At 41.4% G+C, this 19956-nt stretch overlaps 1 protein-coding gene across 1 annotated transcript in view; it reads right to left on the bottom strand.

The window, feature by feature from the left end:
* DDR2 (discoidin domain receptor tyrosine kinase 2) overlaps positions 1-19956 on the bottom strand; it is a 115963-nt gene that overhangs the window by 34177 nt on the left and 61830 nt on the right. Inside the window, exon 3 of the mRNA XM_080935585.1 lies at positions 12447-12555. Within this exon, the coding sequence (XP_080791711.1) occupies positions 12447-12528 (82 nt within the window). The 5' untranslated portion in view covers positions 12529-12555. The remainder of the gene's footprint in view (positions 1-12446; positions 12556-19956) is intronic.

The raw sequence follows: 19956 nt of genomic DNA, 5'->3' as shown, positions 1-19956 counted from the left end.
TCAAGGACAGCATGAAAACACAGCCCCCAGAATCAACTCATCAAGGCTTATAGGGGCTCACGAAGTCTGAAGCCATAATCACAGGTCCTGTATGGGTCTGAGTTCAGTCCTCTGCATACACATTATGGTTGTGTAGTTTGCTGTTCTTGTGGGACTCCTAACAGTGGGAATAAGGTCTGTCTCTGACTCTTTTACCTGCTCATGGGACCCTTTCCTCCTACTGGGCTGCCTCGTCCTATCTTACTGTGTTTTGTTATGCCATGTTTGGTGGATATCCTGGGAGGCCTGCTCTCTTGTGAAGGGCAATGGAGGAGAGGTGTATCTAGGAGAGAGGGGAGTTGGGGGACACCAGGAGGAGTAGAGGGAGGAAAACATGCAGTTAGGAGGTAATATATGGGAGAATAATAAATAAAAATAATAATTCGACATTTCAAACTTGATTCTGTCCTTCTAATATGGAAGTACAAGACTGGTTACTACATCCCATCCCTCTGGGAACTTTAGATTCCTTATCCTCTGTTATGGTTTGACTGTGAAGGGTCCCTTATAGGCTCTTATATTTGAACACTTGTCCCAGTCTGGTGACATTGTTCTGTTAAGTTGTAGAACTTCGGGGATTGTGATCTAGTTAGCAGAAGTGGGTTGTTAGACCTTGAAGACAGTATCAACTTCTACTTCCAGCCATTTATTTGCTTCTTGATCTACCACCATACAAGGAGCTGCTTCCATATATCCCCACTGCCATGAACTCTGCCATGCCTCCCCCACAGTGCCTTTAAAACTATGGGTTTTTAAAACTATGCCATACCCCTTCAGGTTGCTTCTATCAGGTACCAGTCCCTGCAACATAAAAATAAGCTATGTTTTCTTAACAATCCTTAATAACCCTCATTCTCAATAATAAGTTGGGTTGTTATAGAAATTGTTTAAATACAAATCACAGCACATTCTATGTGATGTAACAGTGCTCAGTAGGTGATATCCAGAAGGGGAAAGGTAATTTATGTGTTTTAAATACCACATGCATCCTTTCTTAAGCAACATGAAAATTTTATGACCCTTTAAGCTTGTGTTCTCTGCTTACTCATAATAATGGTACGTCTTTATGGGGATGTGTAAAAGAAACAGTCAGCATTCTTCTAAACTTAGAGCAATGATGTTTCATAATATTTATGTACTCTTAATTCTCTGGTTATTTTTATTATGACTCCTTCTAGTAAAAAATTGCAACTGGCCTCCAGAGAGTTACATAGGGCAAAAATAAATAAGTTAACAAGGGGAGGGGAAAAGACTAGGGATGAGGTTAATATCCAAGGTTGCATTTTGTGTGTGTGTGTGTGTGTGTGTATGTGTGTGTGTGTATGTGTGTGTGTGTGTGTGTGTGTGTGTGTGTGTGTGTGTGTGTGTGTGTGGCATTTGTCCAGGCCTTGCATGCATGCAAGGAAAGCGTTCTAATACCAAGTCCAACCTCAGCAACACTTTGTATTACCCCCTTGACTGGTGGGAGCTATTCACTTTGGTTCTGCTTAGAAGTCAGTTCAAAAACAGTTGAGTGTGATGGCTCAGGGGCTAAAGGCACTCGCTGTGCAAGCCTGGTGACCCAAGTTCAATCCCCAGACCCCACCTGAAAGTGGATGAAGACAGTCAACTTCACAAAGTTCTCTTACCTTTACATATGTGCCATGTTACATGCAAAACACACACTAACACATGTTATGTGTACCCAAACACATCATCATCATCATAATCATCATAACAATAACAATAATAACAATACAGTACATGTTAAGTGAAACATGAGCATTTAAGAGGAGTGACAGTGGACTGAAGATATAGCTCGGAGGTGAAGAGCACTAGCTCCTCTTCTAAAGGACCTGAGTTCAATTCTCAACAACCTCATGGTGGCTCACAACCGTTTGTAATGGGTCTGATGCACTCTTCTGGTGTGTCTGAAGGGAATGACAGTGTACTCACATAAAATGAATATATCTTTTTTAAAAAGGGGGCGGATCTTGGTGACAAGAGGAAATGTTAACTTTTGATGCCTGTTCACAGGTGGGGTAGAATAGCTTGTGATAATCAATGCTAACCCTTCCCCCAAGAGTACCCGGAAAAGCTGGATACACTTGGTAAATGCTCTACGCAAAAGTGGCATATTGATGAGGCAGAGAGAGTGGAACAACTAGACCTTAGAGAAGAGAGCAGTCTCAGAGAGGAGAGAGAATTCTTGCAGTTACTTTCACCCTCCACCAGACTGGGACAGGGACAAGTGGCTGATGCTGGTTGTGGCACCTGTAGGGGTTGCTATGAGAGAAAACAGCAGTGCTGATAAGGATCTGGATGGAGCTGCTCCTCTTTCAAAGAGCAAAGCTCTTTCATTCAGCCACGTGCCTTATGCTGAGCCAAGTCAAGCAGGAATGGGAAAGCCAAAGGATTCAAGACTTGCCAGGGAGAAAAACTCAAAAGGGCTCTGGAGATGCTCTCACTAACCAAGAATTTCAGCTTATACCCTACCAACTACGCAGACAGAAGATGTGTCACTCTGCCAACAGAAGATGTGTCACTCTGCCAAATACCAGTAAATTCAACTGCTCCATCAATGGACAATCTGAATTGGGGTTCACAGCTCTCACAGAAGCCAGAGATCCAACAGCATGCTCTAAGAGCTAGCCAGCCCAGCTCCACAAAAATGCAGGCCAGGTTAGTTCTACAATCACACCACTGGCTTCTCAGTAACTACTCATAATGAAGAAGGTGCAGAAATGTGTCCCAAAACTTTCCTGTTGTATGTAACTCTTTACTCTTGGTAAAGTTTCAGTTCAATCTTTTGGGCACTGGAACCTGTTGAGATGTAAAGTGTAATGAAGTATGTTTTCTGTGTACAAGCTTTACTAACTATAGAAAGGCTACTTTCTCAGGACGGAAATCAGACATTTGTTTTATTTAATCAAGAAATAAAACAGAGTCAGCCATAGTGGCATACACCAATAATCCCAGCGGGAGGTGGACATAGGGGAGGAAGAACTGGAGCTCAAGGCCAGCAGCAGCTCCACAGAAAGTTCAGTCTCATCCCAGGCTGTATGAGACCCTGTATCAAAACAAAACCAACAAGATAGAAATGAAGAAGGGAGAGAGTAAAAAGAGGTGGGGTGTGAAAGATAGACAGACAGACAGACAGGTTTATTTGATGGCATATACCTGCAGTCTAAGCATTTTGGAGGCCAAGGCATGATGCTGAGTCATAATTTGAGGACAACCTGAGTTACACAGCAGATTCTAAAGTAACCTTGGCTATGTAGTTTGATCTTGACTCAAGATCAAACAACAAAACAAAAACTCAGAAAGACAAAAGAAAGAAACACACCAGTAGCCAAAGATAGAATTGTGGGGCCATCATTGACTTAATTAGCGGGACTGTTGAGAGCAGTCCTAATACAAAAAGCTAGTATTAATCTTAAATGTTGATCAAATCTACTAAAGGAAAGCAAATTAAAAGCATACTTTTCTAAATTACATTTGCCCCAACTCCCCAGATGGGGCTTATTCCACACCAAGGATGTGTTAGTGATAAAACACAGGGCGGACTTCATTGCCTTTTATCTTTACTGTGGTTGTAACACTTGAAAGAGGGAGTCTGAACTCAGCCATAACAAACACCAAAAGTAAGAGATGTACACCAAATGCAACCACAAACTCTTTTATCTATAACCCTCCTAATACTCATCTGGTAGACCATAGGAGGGGGAACTTGGGTATTTAAGAAGAGGCTCACTCCTGTGTGGCCAGGGTTGCTCCACTCCTCCACTTGGGAAGGTTATGTTCTTACTCAGACCTGAGGAGATCAGGAATTAGCCAAAGCTGGAGACCTCAGCCCACCCTCTCCCAATGGATTTACTCTCTCTACACTTAGCATCCCACTGTTAAAGGAATCACATTCCCACCGCCTCCACTTCAGCTTCCCGAACAACTTCCCGAAATGAAGTTTCACATGATACAATTTACATTTTTCCCTTGGATAAAAACACAGAGGAGCTTAAACTCCCTAGACTTTCATTTCTACACTCCCTGCCCTTGTTACTCAAGCATTTACTGATTGCCTTCATAAGCCAAGCATGGCAGCAGGCACCCGTCATGGTCACGAGTGTGTGGGAGATCATCACCACAGAAAAACAGATAAAGGCCGAAGCCAGAGACATCTCCCAATCAGAAGAAAAAGGTGCACATTATTTAACAATTTATCACCACCCACATAAGCCCATAAAACACACACACAAACTTCAAAGATTTAATGACTGCAACTTTGTTTTTACTTTAACTGTGTATGTGTCCAAACCACCAAAAACTCTGGAAGGCTTATTTTGCTACATCGTTGCTCTTCAGAGATTTGCTCAAGCAAAAGCTAAGTCAACAGTCACCCTACCCTAGAACACACACACCACATTTGCTCTGTCGCTTTGGGATCAGGATGACCACAGCCCAGGGCTGACAGAGGTCTCATTTCCCACTAACAACTCAAATCTTTCTTAGAGATCAGAGGCAAAATAACAGGCACTTGTATCTCCATTCCTACCCTGTTATCTACTTGGCACACACTTCGTATGTAGGGTGTCTGGATTATTTTGATTCCCTTCTTTTCCCAACATCACAAATAGCAATCTAGTATTTGCATGGAACTTTTCGAAGTTCCTCCTTTACTACATTCTCTATCACCCATAGTCCCCCACCCCTACCCCTGGTAATCTTCTGAATGAAAATCATAAAGTCACATTCTCCACCTTATAATTGAGTAAAGCCAGTGCTGTTTAAGTTTTGTTTGTTCCTCAGAGGTCCACATAACAGACTGGAAACATTGTCCCCAATGTGAAAAACCTGGAAACTGGAGGAACATTAAGAGATGAAGACTCCTGGGAAGTCCTTAGGTCATGGAGGGTCCCACCTTGAGAAAGCAAGGTCACTCTCACAGGACCCCATGATAGGTTATTATTGAAGAATGAAATTGGCTCTGCCCAACTCTCTTCTCTTTTTTTCCCAGCTCTCTTCTTGAACACACTTCTGCCAATGTCCTCCTTGCTCTTGAACTTCCCAAACTATAAGCACAAACATGTTTTCTTCATAACATCTCCCTGCCTCGGGTATTTTATTATACCAACAAAGAGCTGGTGATTACAGCGAGGTACAAAGATTTCCTTTAGTATTTACGGTCATCACATTGACTTATGTCAGAACTAGAAGTAGAATCCTGACCCTTGACCTCCAGAGTCACCATCCATTCACCACTCTTTCAACACATTGCTGAGAGCCAACAGTAGACACGCTGTCCTAAGCATGATCTCAAAAGTCAGGAAGACCTTCAAGGAGAAGAACAATATGGAAAGAAAGCTCAAGGAAGGAAATTACTGATTAAAACTTTATAATGCCCTGGAGCCAGAGACATTGAAATGTAATGGCACCAGAAACCTGCCTCCTGCAGAGAGGGATACAGCAATGACCTTAGTCCTAGAAAAAGATAAGAACCGTGGTCATGAAATATTTCACATACACCATAGATTTCAAAATTATGTTTCACCTTCTTATTGTACCACCCTGGTATACCTTAGCCTTTGTGATGTTTTATTGACAACCATTCCTGTCTTCCTATTTTATTCTTCATCTGTGCTTCCTTACCTTTCCTTACACTCAAAAGCATCTCTTTTCTCTTGCCACCTGGCCTGGCATATTTCTTCTGCCGTAGCTCACTGACATACCTTAGCATTTCCACCAGCAAGACACTGGAGATTTGACAACTCAGGCACCATGTGAATGTAATTGTAAATATACAAATAAGTTAACTGGACATGACAGTGTGTACATATAATCCCAGCTGAGGTAGGTGGATCCCAAGTTCAAAGCTAGCCTAGGCGATGTAGTATGCTTGGAGCCAGTCTAAGCAGTTTAGTAAGGCCTTTCATTAAAAAATATATAATTAAAGTAAGAAGAACTAAATATTTGAGTCAGTGGTTGAGCATTGCTAGCATAAATGAGAACTTAAATTTAATCTTAGCATCACACACACACACCCACACACACACACACCCCATACACACACACACGCACACTTATATACAACTGCACCTATTGTATATCTTAATGATATAGGTTTCAAGGCCTTGAAGTTTTTGCCAGCTTTTAGAAAAGGCATGGCTAAGCAAGAATGTTGTAACAGCAGTGATGATGCTTAACCTTAGGCAACTCAATATTATGTCCCCACTGTGAGTGAAGACAGTAACATCTTGTACGTTCCTGGCAGGATTGAGGAGGATCCTCCTGTAGTCTCTTGGCCTCTCAACAAAGCAAACTTAAGTTTGCAGTTAGTGGCAAAGAAAGGAGGCCCCTGAAAAAAACTTGAAGTGGTACTCTGATGGCAATTACATGATCATGCTTCTGGCCCTGTGACTTAGCCTAAGTCTCTAAGGGTTCTGACTCCATGACCACAGCAAGAGAAGTTCTATCCTCTTTTTCACTCCAACAACTGTCTGCCTCTTGAAAGCCTGAGACCTGAATCTCGAGGGTGTAAAGTACAAAATACAAGCAAAACTTCAGAGTATAGACAAAAATTCACCAGATGTGTGGGGGTAAAATGCTATGTTTGCATAACACTTGCACTTGGAGCTTCTTCATCCTAAGATGTAAGATCCATGAACTTCCCCCAAGTATATTCTATGTAATTTCAAATATATTAGAGAGTATAAAATAATCAAATTATTAATGAAGTCTGTGATCATAATACAACAAATAAAATGAAGGCTAGAAGACCTAGCATCTCTTAAGCACATTTTGTGTGTTTGGTGTTATGCCAGGTCCTTTACATGCATTGTTCTTTGCAATAGCCCTTAGATAATGAGCTAGGATGATAGGTAAGAAGACTGAGTATGCTCAAACAAAGGCTAAAAACCCTGCTATGCTCACTCATGCAGTCAGGATACAGCCTTGGTCCAAAGTTAGATGTAGCAGTATGCTTTTCAATGTCTGTTTCCTCCCATCATTTTGTCTCTGTGAACCAGTGTCCCAATTAATTTTAAATGCCAGTGTGCCATAATCTAGAATCACCTAGGAAGACAGCCTCATAACGTAATTGCCTAGGTCAGGCTGGCCTATCCCTATATCTGGAAGGCCCAGTCCACTGTGGGAGGCACAATTTCCTAGGCAGTGGGTTCCAAACCATATAATAATGAAAAAAGATAGTTGGGCCAAAGCAAGCATGAAAATACATTTATTTCTCTCTGCTTGCCACTGTGTATGCTACTTGAGTTCCTGTGTTGATTTTCTTTCAGTGATGAACTATAACATACCACTACAAACCAAACTTCCTCTTTTGTGCTCTTTTTGTTCAGCGCATTTAACTATAGCCAGAGAAATGATACAGCCACAACACTCAGTTTCCTCATCTGTAGAAGACGTGTTTAAACTAATCTTTCTTGAGCTTTCTGGAATTTGGCCACAAAGTCCTTCAGACACCCAGTAACAGAGAAGTTTTCTTTTACAAAAATGCAATTTCGTCTCCACAAGTCAAGTTTTGAGATTCAATTGCAGTGGTTTCTCAGGCCCTGCTATCTCTGACCACACAGCTGGCCCATGACTCCCAGCCTCCTCTACACTGGTATTTTGTCATCTCGCTGTCTTCAGGAGGCAGTAGAACTCAGGTATATCATCCTGACAGCACTAGATGGGATCTCATCTAGCCTACTCTGATTCCTCTCTAACATTTAAGTTTTACCAAACATTTGTGGGCCCCCACTCCTCCTCTGTAAAACTAGAAGAAGACTGCATGCTCCTTATTACATTCTGAAGATTACATTGTTAACACAACTGAAAACAGTACCATGGACATACAGCATGGTCCTTGAATAGCAGTTGATGCTTTTGTTAGTCTCTGCAATTGGTCGTCTCCTTTTTCCCACTTGGTGTAATCAGAAGTGCTCAAGGGACAGTTGAATTTCTGCTGTCCCCAGAGGAGGTATTATTTTACTGAAAGACAGGATTTCAGAGGACAGCCAGGGCTAGACTTGACAAACATGCAAGAAATAAAAAGCCGATCTAGCATAGCTCATTTGAGAGAAATGCATCCAGGAAGATCTCTTTCCTGCTTTTTATATCCCCTCCCTTCCAGGGCTTGTTCCAATCATCAGAGAAAAAGAGCAAGAAAGGGAAAGAGGGAGAGAGACAGAGACAGAGAGACACAGAGAGACAGAGACAGAAAGGAACCATTAAACCCGCAGCATTTCTCTCGAGACATGAATAGTGGGAACCAATGAAAGTAGAAATAATTTTTCAGTTGGAAAATAGACAACATACATCAGCCTTGAGGGAAGTCTAGGAATTGGGAGTAAGAAGACAAATTGTTACAGAAGAGACCGAGAGCATCCCCAATGCTGCAGTTTCTTTGCCGGGTGAACTAGCCCCAAAAGTCTTCGACCTCAGGACAGGACTTCCTCATTTAGCTCAGTGAAGAGACTAAGGTTCTAAGTGTGATCTCTGTGTACCCCTCTTAACCTTATTCTTTTTTTTTTTTTTTTGACTTCAAGTTGAACCTCAAACTTACTCAACTTGTAGTTATAAGCTAATTAAATAAGTGAATGAATACTTAAGCCAAAGGAACTTTTTTTTTCCTAAAGGAACTTTACATTGTTCACTAGAGTTTTCTAATCCTACCTAAGTTGTCTTGCTGACTTGTAAAGATGGTTTTGAGTAACTGGCAGCTTAGTTGCTTGCTGGGTATGGGTTGCCATCCTCTCTAACTTCTGAATTATGATTCTGCTGTAAGATGCCACCCTCAGTCCTTCTGTCATTTTATCCGGCAGATTGGCAATTGTTAGGTTTGGGTTCTAGTGCACTGTTGGAACTGAACTGTTGTTAGCACTCTACCCATACTGTGGCGCTGGAACCTACGGCATCGCAGTATTTCTCACGGAGACTTCCAGGGCCTACTCTCCAGCCTCTCTGGCCACTATGAGCACTGCCATCTCTGGAAATGTCAGTAGCATCACAGGACTTACCAACCTCTCTGCCAAAGCTCAGATGCATTAGAGCCTGGTTAAACTGTGGGTCATAATCTCAAATGTGTGGTGGGGATGGGGCGTGGGGTTAGGGTCACAGAACACAGGAATCACAAATGTTTTTATTTTTTTATTTTTTGAGAGTGCCACGACGAAGATCAATTAAAAATGAGATGCATCTGCTGAGTGTTTCGAGCAGTGCTTACCCGTGTCGCACTCTGCAGCATCACTGGGACCTGGGTCTTTACTACACATACTGCCAGGCCCCGCAGTGCTGGAGACGCTGCCTGCAGCCACGAGACAATTATTATCTAGCATATTACGAGCTGCAGTGTTTTTCTTGTATTACAAACCTTTCTGCTCTTAGAGAAAAATAGTGATTTCATTGTGGATGCGTGGACTTATTTCACCACCAAGATCTATCTATCTATCTATCTATCTATCTATCTATCTATCTATCTATCTATCTATCTATCATGTGTGTGTGTGTGTGTGTGTGTGTGTGTGTGTGTGTGTGTGTGTTGGCTAGTATCATGTTAGAATGCTTGAGTTTTAAACAGTCATTAGAAGAAATTTGACTTGAGACTAATTAGGATAAGATTTCTGATACCTTCTGATATAGCCTTAAAACGGCTTCTACCAACACTTGGTCATATAGTTTGTTTATAACCTAAGTCTCTCTGTTATACAGTTTGGCTAACCTATGTGAAATATCTAAGGCCTAGAAGTGATTGTCCCTGAGCAACATCTGTGACAATCAGCACTTTCAGTTGCCTCAGTTGGGAAACACCAGTAGGGACCACTGAAGTGTCTCCTCTAAATCAACTAATATTTATTATATATCTACTCTGCACTAAGCAGTAACCAAACCGTACAACTCCATGAGCCCCAACTTCCAAGACAATCATCTAAGACTGAGGTGGAGTGGAGATTTTTAGTCTGTTTTACCTCCTCATCTCCATCTTAACCTGGTAAAATGAAAGGGGGTGGCAGAGAAAATGGTTATTTCTTCAAGGGGTAGCACGTGCCTAGGAACATCTTTCAAAATTAAGATGTCTGTTTCCTTGTGCTGGAAGAAAGAAAATGCCTAATAGCAAGACATGGAGTAAAACTGCCTTCTGGCAGCCTGTTTCCTACTCGAGAACCACAGCTTGCATTCTAACACTAGACACTGGGTTTCCTGGTTCAATGCTTAAATGGACCAAAGTAAACCAGTCTCTATGGCAACACTCAGCACCTAGACACTGTATACACTCTTTGCCCTCCTCTTTGGAGCTCAGAGCAGAAAGACCATCAGAGGAGACAACCAAACCTTAGAGGGTAAGAGAGATACCCAGCATAAATATAAAAAGCTATCTGGGTTAAAATCTAAGTAAGCTTTTTATAATGATTATTGGGAAAAGCATTGAATCCACTCAAACAACAATTCTTTAAATTTTTTTTTGAGAACTTTGATCATGTTTCCTATTGAGGGTATAGAGAATACCCCCATGGACTTGGTGGGAGGAAGCACTCTCACAAATGTACCATTATGTTGGTACAAAGACAAGATGAACGGACCCTTGCAATGTAATTACATACAGCTAGCTGAACTCTATGTACTATTGTGGGAGGCTAAGTGGGTCAAAAAAATCACTTTGGAAAACTCTATGGCATTATGGGGAACATTAAATGACATGTTGCAAGCAACTCAGGAATTCCACTACTGCATATAAATCCCAGAAAACTGAGTATATGTTCTCACCACAAACTCTATGCAAGAATATGGATGATTTCTTCACAATAGGCCCAATCTTTAAACTAATCACATTCCCATCCATCATAGACCATGTAAATGAAGTACACACAGTATTATACAACAGTGTGAATGGGCAGGCAACTACTACTTGTAGCCCTGGAATAAAGGCCATACAGAAAAAATTCAGTTAAAGAATCTAAGCACAGTGCCCATGTATCATATGTCTTCATCTGTATAACTACAAGCAGGAAAAGGTCCTCTTTCTTTCTAGAAAGCAACATAATGACTGTCTCCAGGGCGGGGTAGCTTCCACCGGTGCTTGTTTCTTGTATATGAAGTCTAGTTCACTTCCAGGGCTCCATGACCTTTGATGCTACAATGTCATCATCTACAAAGTTCACATTCAGGGGCAGCACAATCAAAAGATCACTTTTTTTTTCTTTAGAAACCTCGTGTTTTATGTAAGTGTGCAATTTGCTAGCCCACATTCCTAGTTAGGCTCTGCTTCTAGTTAGACTGGTCTAAATGTATATGTTGGGTTTGTAAAAATCCATCCAACTGAATACTAAGATATGTGTACTTTCATATATTTATATTTGTGGAAGGATAAAAACTGTGACTTAACATCTTTACCTATCTCTTTACCATATACATTATTTTGTTCTTATGGACTTTGAGCACATGTATGTGACTTACTTTGACCAATGAGGTCCCCCCTCAGTACTAGGAATTGAAATGGGGTCTTATTAGTAGACAAGCTACAGCCTCATCCCTCCTGATGAGGTCTTAAGCTACAGCCCACCTCCCCACCGATACAATCTTAACATTATTTGAGCAGTTTATTGAAAGATTGTTTGCACATCCTGCTTCTACTCAGGCTCTTGTGCGATTTCCACGAAACTATGGCCAGGCTAGTCTGCTAGAGGAATCCACAGAGCAGTATCAGGGCCAAAGTAACCCTAGATGAGCCAATAACCAGCTGACTCCCAGGTAGGTAAATGCACCAAGAGAAATCAAAGTATAGTACACCCATGCACAGCAGAAACCATCAAACTATAAGCTTGTGAGCAAAACAAACACTCATTTGGAAGTTCAATGAGCTAGTAAAGACTGTTAAACAGCATTGTTGTGTGTAGTAGACGGATGATGTAATCATATACTTTAGGTTAAAGTTTAAAGATATATGATCTACAACACAAAACTACTGACTTGAAAGAGTCATCTCACACATCCGTTCTGAACACAGTCACATCCTACGAGAACCTGCCAAGGATCCTGAGAACCTGGCATCCTACAGAGTCAGCCTCCCAGAAGAATAACAGGACTCTTAATTAAAACCCAGATCCAAGGCATCCAGAGGATGATACAACCAAAAGAAGCTCTCTGCCTCACCTAAAGTTTCCCATTTTGCCCCAGAACACACAGCGGCAAAGAGTCATTCCTTCTCCTAGTCTTTTTAAATGTCTCTGCTCTACATAAAATCTCTGGTGTAATACCCAACACATTATATAAGAGGGGGTATGATTTTCTGTTTCTGACATGGCTACGCTTCACCACGCAGGGGAAAACAGCTGACAGTGGGGTTCCCTTGGCAGAGCTCTTTCTACAATAACCTCTGGCAGAGGTGTGTGCAGGCACCTGGTCCTCAGCATTCAGCTGATCAGGGGCTGTGTTACCTGGATTAACCTGAGCTTTTGTAGAGCCCAGGATGAGCAGGAGCAGAAGCAGGACCAGGGGCATTCTGGGATTCAGGATCATTTCGGAAGATGGAGCTGGATCTGGAGTCTGCAGCCCACCAGTAATGCAAGAAAACAGAGAGGGGGAGAGAAATGAGCAATGCAGATTTCACTAGCACAGGGAACATGATTTTCACAGACAATCTGGGACTCTTGTGAAAGGTATTTCCTTATTTAAAACTTCAAATCCCACCCAGGGATCATTCCATGCAAGAATTTCCCAATCCCATTAAATTAAACACTCACTCCTGGAATTAAAAATCAGCAAAACTACCCACAGATAGCAACATATGAGGCAAATACCAAATGGTAGTAACAAAGTACACATTTTCTTTATGATGTCAGCTAATATGTTTATATTATCAACATTAATTCCAACATTAAACCAAGGAAAACATCCAGTAACTTTAATCTGTTTTTAAATCTCTATAAGTTCAACACTTTTCTTGATCCATTAGCTTTGAAGTGATATTCAGGACTTTTGTTTTGGGCTTTTTCTTTCTTTTTTTAATTTTTAAGGTTTCCTCTGAGTTATCATGTGACAATGGATTAGATATGGACATACCACTATATACCCAGATTTAGCTCAATAGAGGCATATTATGGGGTAGTTACAGATTTAGTTCAATAGAGGTAGTTACAGTGTAACTACCTATTTACATTGTAGCTATTTGTATACAAGTGAATGTAATATGCACTGGCCCTTCACTGGCCCTTCACTCAGTTAGCTGGAAGGCCTTAGAGACGACAGCATCCTGGCAGTGAGCATCCATTGACAATATAAACCAAGTGCCCAGATCTTGGCTTCTAATCCCATCTTCCAATAAAAGGTATCAGAGTCCTTTAGAAAAAACTGGTTGATTGTAGAACTGGATCAGGAAACACACGGGATAAGCCTGGAATGTATGTTGTATGCACACACATAAACACACACACACACACACAATACATCAAAAGCACACAAGAGTCAACTGAAAGTTTGATTATAACTCAGAGTATAAAATAAATATCCACAAATCCATGTTGATGTAAATAAATGACTGGATAAACAAACGAGGGAGAATAGCCCATTTCCCATGAGAAAGAATTCCAAATAATTTATGTAGCTAATCCCATTTCAAGCAAGTGGGGTCTCACCCCCTCCCACTTCTAGCTCCTCACATAGAAGCTGCACACAGTAACTTGCTTCCAAAGAAAGCAGTACAAGCCACGGAAGGAAACGAGAGCATCTTTTCAGTGGAGAAATCTGCCAAACCACTTCGGGCCAGGTGATTATGGTTAACATCGGCATTGAAAAGTCATCATGACAGTGCGTGCCCTAGATAGGATGTGACGGGAAGGCACTTGAGGTCAGTGGTCACAACCCACAAACCATGGCCTTTGTCTGTTCATGAGAAAAACATCAGACAAATAAGTGAGGACTTTTTACAGAATTCCTAACTGATCCTTGGTGCTGTCAGTCCTCCAAAACAAGAAAGCCTGGGACGATATCTCAGCTCAGGGGCAGAGGCAGCTAAGGAGAATGTAATGTGTAGCACACTGCATGGGTCCTTGACTAGAAAAAGGGACATAGGGAAAACCCAGGAAGTCAGAGTAAGATGCGGACTGTAGTAACGAAAGCATCGGCAATGTTGGCTCGAATTTTGATAAATAAATCTTAGTAATATAAGATATTATTAACTCATGTTATTGAGTACACAGGGATTCTACCTAATCACAATGATTCTGTAAATTTAAAACTGTTCTATCCTCCAGATAACACCCGTGAGCAATAAGGAGAAAAACCCATGTAAGCTGGACTGAGTAGGGAGACTTCTGGGAGAGATTCGTCTGAATGGTTCCTGAAAGAGAGGCAAAAGTTGTACTGAGCAGCAAGAAGTGGGGGCAAGGGAAGAGGTGAGGCAGATAAGCAGATGGTGCTTTTCAATGTGATGATGTCTAAACCGTGTTGTGTTGATCTATTTGAACATGGTTTTATTTGCTTTTGGTGCGTGCGTGTGTGTGTGTGTGTGTGTGTGTGTGTGTGTGTGTGTGTATGTGTGCCCGAGCGCATCATGTGGGAAAAACCTGTTGGAATCGACTCCCTCCTTCTATCACATGTGTTCTGGAATTCAAACTCAAGCCATCAGATGTGGCAGCAAGCCCCTTTACCCCTTGAGCCATCTTATCAACCCCTTAAAATATTTTAAATGTCTACATTTACTCATTCATTCATTCATTCATTCATTCACGGTGTCCACATGAGTGCACATGATGAACTGAGAACAAACTGTAAGAGTCCATTCCTTGTGGGTCTTAAGATCCAACTCAGATCATCAGGTTTGGTGGCAATCACCTATACCCAATGACGCATTTCAAAAGCCCTAAAAAAAAATTTAGGCCAGATATTCAGATGGTTTTCTTTAAAGAAAATGGAGCCAAAGCAAGCCAAAATGGAAGATATAAATGTGACTCTGTGATGTGTGATATAGGGCCTGAGAGATCACATGAGATGCTGTGTGTGTCTTCATTTCACTGACTCGGGTGTGATAAACACATGTCAGTGGCCTTAGATTTTTCTAGGAACTCCAGAAACTGGAAAATATGCTTTTGAAGAGTGTCCCAGAAAATACTCTCAGACAGAAAGTCATAGAAGTGCCGCTCATGACTATGATCTAAGGATGTCCTTCCACAGAGATCCGAGCTCCTGGGTGCAGCCAGCTAGCAAGTGCTAAGGTCTGGGCATATTTTCTCCGGAAGGCTTTTGTTTCCAAAGCACACACTCTGTTTTGTGGCACTTCTTGCACGAGTTTCTGGGCACACATTTCTACTCTCCAGAACCCTTCCCAGGTCTCCTTCTCTTCACCAAACCACATGACAAATTGACCTCTGTGTTATTATAAAGTTATCTATTAATCATTACCTTCTTGTACAAGCCATGGATTCAGAAATTGATTTTAACTGAACTGAACCAGATTTAATAGGTAATATATATATTTTTAAAAAAATTATTTCCCTTTTGACATTGCTGCTTGCCTTCAGGCTGTGAATCTCTAAAACCAGTGACGATTTTCCCCCTTTTCTTAAAAATCAAGTTGAACAGTAGCTAGCTAACAATCACAGAAGGACCGAAACAGACCTATATGTCCTATTCCTGTAGGAAATGCTCCTAATGTCCCAGGAACCGTTTCACTGACACTCACTGAATGACATGTTTTTACTGACAATGTAGCTGAGGAGGATGTGGTTAAAGCTCCATGTCACAGCATCCAGAAGCAAACAGGCACATGGGGCTAGGGTTCACATGACTCCAGAGTCTGCCTGGTGTCACTGACATTGTCATCAGCCCTTTAGTCTGTCATTCTATCCATCCGTTTGTCCTCACTTTCCAGCTCAGTCCTGCTGGAGCTTCTCACTTATTCCTTCCGTCTGTTTTTTCCACCAGCCTCCGGCAGGCTCATCCCTCTTTACCTGCTCAAGTCTCTATTCAGCAGTTACTGCAGCTAAGTGTTCTGACTCAACTGCTCAGTGCACTGAAAAAATAGTTTTTTACATAGTAATGATCATGGTTTCAACTATGTATGGTCATTGTGACTATCTAGTGTCCTTTCTGTAAGGTCCATGTTTACACTCAGCGCCACTGTGTTTTAAACACTCAACAGAGAGTCTTGATAGATACTGCCATAGGCCCCAATACTCAGTGATTATATCTAGCTAATCTGAAATGTTTCACCCTAAAAGGAACTTTCCTCAGATTCCAATGATCAGACAAAACGCTCTGAATAAATAGTCTCGAGAATTCAACATTTACCCATGTGGCACATGGCAGAGGCCAGAGCAATTGTGGAAACATGATGAACAGTTGAGAAAGTCCTCCTCTGTGCACTTCTGTGACTAACAGCATAAACTCCTTTGACAAAACACTTTGTTCAGGTCATAAGAAAAACAAAATTCAAAATGCAAATGTGCCTTGCCAGAGAATTGTCTTTTACTCATTTATTTAGCTTTTTTTTTTTTTTTTTGTAATTTTTGTAAATGTCATTCACAAGGTATAATGTGAATTCACATGACATTTAATCTTAAACATCAGAGAGGGGCTGGGTCGATGGCTCAGGCAGTAATATACTCCACAGAAGCATGAGGACCTGAGTTTGATCTTCCAGCATCCATGTCACTAAAATACACTGGCATTGATACAAATTCCAGTACTGGGGAGACAAAGGCAAGAAAAAAGATCCTTTACTCTCACTGTCCAGGGAATCTAGCCAGATCAGTGAGCTTTGGGCTCAGTAAGAGACACTGACTCAAAAAGAAGAAGGAGGAGGATGGAGGAACGAAGGAAGGAAAGGGAAGAAGAGGGAATGGGAGAAGAGGGGAGAGGAAGGGAAGGGAAGGGAGAGGAAGAGAAGGGAAGAGTAGAGAAGAGAAACAAAAGAGGGTAAAGTGAAGTGTGATCGAGGAAGGGACCCTACCTCTGGCCTTTATGAACATATAAATAAAAATAAACAAGTCAGACAAGAGCACCATCATGATAGAGCTTGTAATACACAAATAAGCCCAGAAAAACATGCAAATGTAGAGACACAACCCACAGGCCTAGTGCTCTAAAGCCGTTCTTCCTCTTTTAATCTTACAATAAACAAGATGCTGGGGGGATTGGAGTGGATCTGTGCACAATAAAGGCAACAAGATTAAAGACAGCACAAGTGGGTGAGCTGTTCAAGGAAGGGGCGGAGTAAACTCCTCTAAGCATGCCAGGGCCTCAGAGGCAGAGAAAGAGAGCAGGGACAAAGACTGGGAAGCCAGAAGTCATTCACCAATAAACAAGCATCAGGTAAAGAAGCACATGATCAAACAATGAAGGTTCCAGTGGCGCAGTGGCCTTTACAAAAGCAAAAACAAAGTTGTACCCACACCTCACACAGAAGTATAGAGCCAACATGTAAAGACTGAGAACAATGAAAAAAACTCAAGAAAATATAAGAATTTACTATAAACTGAAGAAAGGCAAGCATGAAAAAGACATTGAAATCAAACTGCCATAGGAGAAAAAAAAATGTGATAACATTTCCCATAAAAATTTAAAACATCCTAAGAACAAGAAAGATATTATAAACTTAACAGAAAAGCAAGGAACAAAGATAAATATTTGAAACTATGAAACAAAACAACTTCTGTTGTGAAAAGCCTCTAGAAATATGGGCCAAGTAAATAAAGAACATTTAACAAAGGGGACAGTATATTGCATCCAAAAGTAGTTCTAGCTCAGAAAAATACAAAAATCAGACATCAAAGCAGTCACTGAATTGGTCACACAACCGTTTGTGCGACACAAGCTTTTCAACCATGATGACGTGAGACCCGACAATGGTGTGAAATGCGTGCTCCACAGCTAAGCATGCACCATGCTTTCCACATGTTACGTATCCTAGAGGATGAGGTGCAGGTATAGGCAGTGTATGTGTGCTAACAAGTGCTCTGCAGTAGATTTTCTAAGTAACAAAAACTTGGGAAGATGTTTATCAACAGGGGATGCTGCAGGCTATGCTGTTCCTACTATAAAATACTTTATGGTGGTAAAGAAGAATGAATTCCAGAGGCTGGAGAGATGGGTCAGCATATAACAGTACTGGCTGTTTTTACAGAACACTCAGTTTGCCTCCTAGCTCCCCTACCCCATTTTCAACTCACAACCAATTATAGCTCCATTTCCAGGGGGACCCAGTGCTCTCGTTGGCCTCTATGGGCACCACACACATGTGGTACGCACACATAAGAGCAGACAAACCATTCATACACACATAATAAATACCTCATTAAAATACAGCGAATTACAGCTACATTAGGTCACCTAGCTTGCCACTCGTGACATGTTTTTAGGTGAACAAGAAGACCACACAGTCTTTATGGAGCATTCTATATGTTTGTACACATTTATATATTCATAGAAGATCTGATAACAAAGGCTCCTTCAGAGCTGACGATGCTAGACAGAGTACAGATTTTGGCAAGAGGACTGGTGAATGACTGAAATTATGGAGACTGTCTTATTCATAGCAATTCTATTTTTGTGTGTATGTGGTGTATGTACATGCATGTTTGTGAATCTCTTCATAAAGAACAGAGGTTGCCATCGACTGTCTTCCTGGACCATTCTTCACTTTATTAACTGAAGAAGACTCCCGATTGGACAGGAACTCACTGATGCAGCTAGTCTGGCTAACTCACTTGCTCCAGGAATTCCCTGTATGCACTGAGATTTCAGCAGGCTACCACATTCACCCACCTGGCTTTTATGTGAGTCCTGGAGACCCAAACTTCAATCTTTATACTTCTAAGACAAGCCGTCATACACTGAGCCATCTTCCTAGTTCACTGTTGATTTTTTTTAAAGGGGGAATGCGGTTTTGGTTAATGTCACTTATAATAACTTTTCTGGAAAAAAAAAGAGAGAAAACATTTTTCTTGGCTATCAGAATGTCAAGATGCTTTCCAGGCAATCCTGCATGTTCCAGAATGGGAAGTGTTGGAGCAACATGGCCTGTATCTCCAAAAGACACTTGGACTACTCAGAGGTAATACATCTCACAAGAGGGAGCACAAAAATGGTCGATAATCACCTTGTGTCTTTCTAGTTTAGAATGTTGAGTCCCTTCCAAATGTATTATCGTGGTCACAATCACATAGTGGGAATTACCATCTTCCTTCTACAGATCTAGAAAGCACAGTTGCTTCACTAACAGCCGGACAGTCTCACTTGGCCTGGTTGCTGTTTCCCATCCATCACTCTGAGTATAGTTCTCTTCTTAATCCTGTCTGTCTGTCTATCTCTCTGTGTCTGTCTGTCTGCCAAGTCGGACTAGGATTCATGTAAGATCAGGGTTCAGACTTTCCTTGCATCAAACAATTTGATTTTTTTACTGTCCTGGGCCATGAAGTTAGGAGAAAAGACAGTTAACATTTATTCACTAATCCTAATGCTAAGGCCAGTACTTTTCTGCCCATCGCTCAACACTTCCTAAGGAGCATCAGTGGGCATGTGGCTCAAAGAGAATATGTAGTAAAGAATCCCTTTATCCCCTTCTTCAATTCAAAATTCCTCTTCCCTTTCCCCATGTTCAGTGAACACGCCTAGATGAACTAGAGGAAGCCACAGTTCAGGACTTCCCATAAACTCTATGAGATCTTAGAAAAGATAACTGGATCTCTGCCTCAGGTAGGTCCACACCAGGATTTGGACATACTAGGAAATCAGAAAAAAAAAAAAAAAAAGGAAAGTCAGCCAGAAGTGTGACATCTATGCCCAGAAGTGAGCAACTCTTCTGGAGGAGACAAACACAAGAGTGTGGGAAGTTCAACTAATTACCTCTGAACTCAGATGAGCTTACAAAAGCCTCTTTCAACTGTAGCAAGGTCATTTCATAGAGAAAGGTCATTCATGTATATAACTCAGAGGCCAATTGGAGGTCAT

The sequence above is a fragment of the Micromys minutus genome (assembly GCF_963924665.1).
Source record: "Micromys minutus genome assembly, chromosome: 1".
NCBI lineage: Eukaryota > Metazoa > Chordata > Mammalia > Rodentia > Muridae > Micromys > Micromys minutus.
The sequence above is the reverse complement of the archived record's forward strand: the minus strand, read 5'-3'. Positions and strand labels throughout refer to the sequence as shown.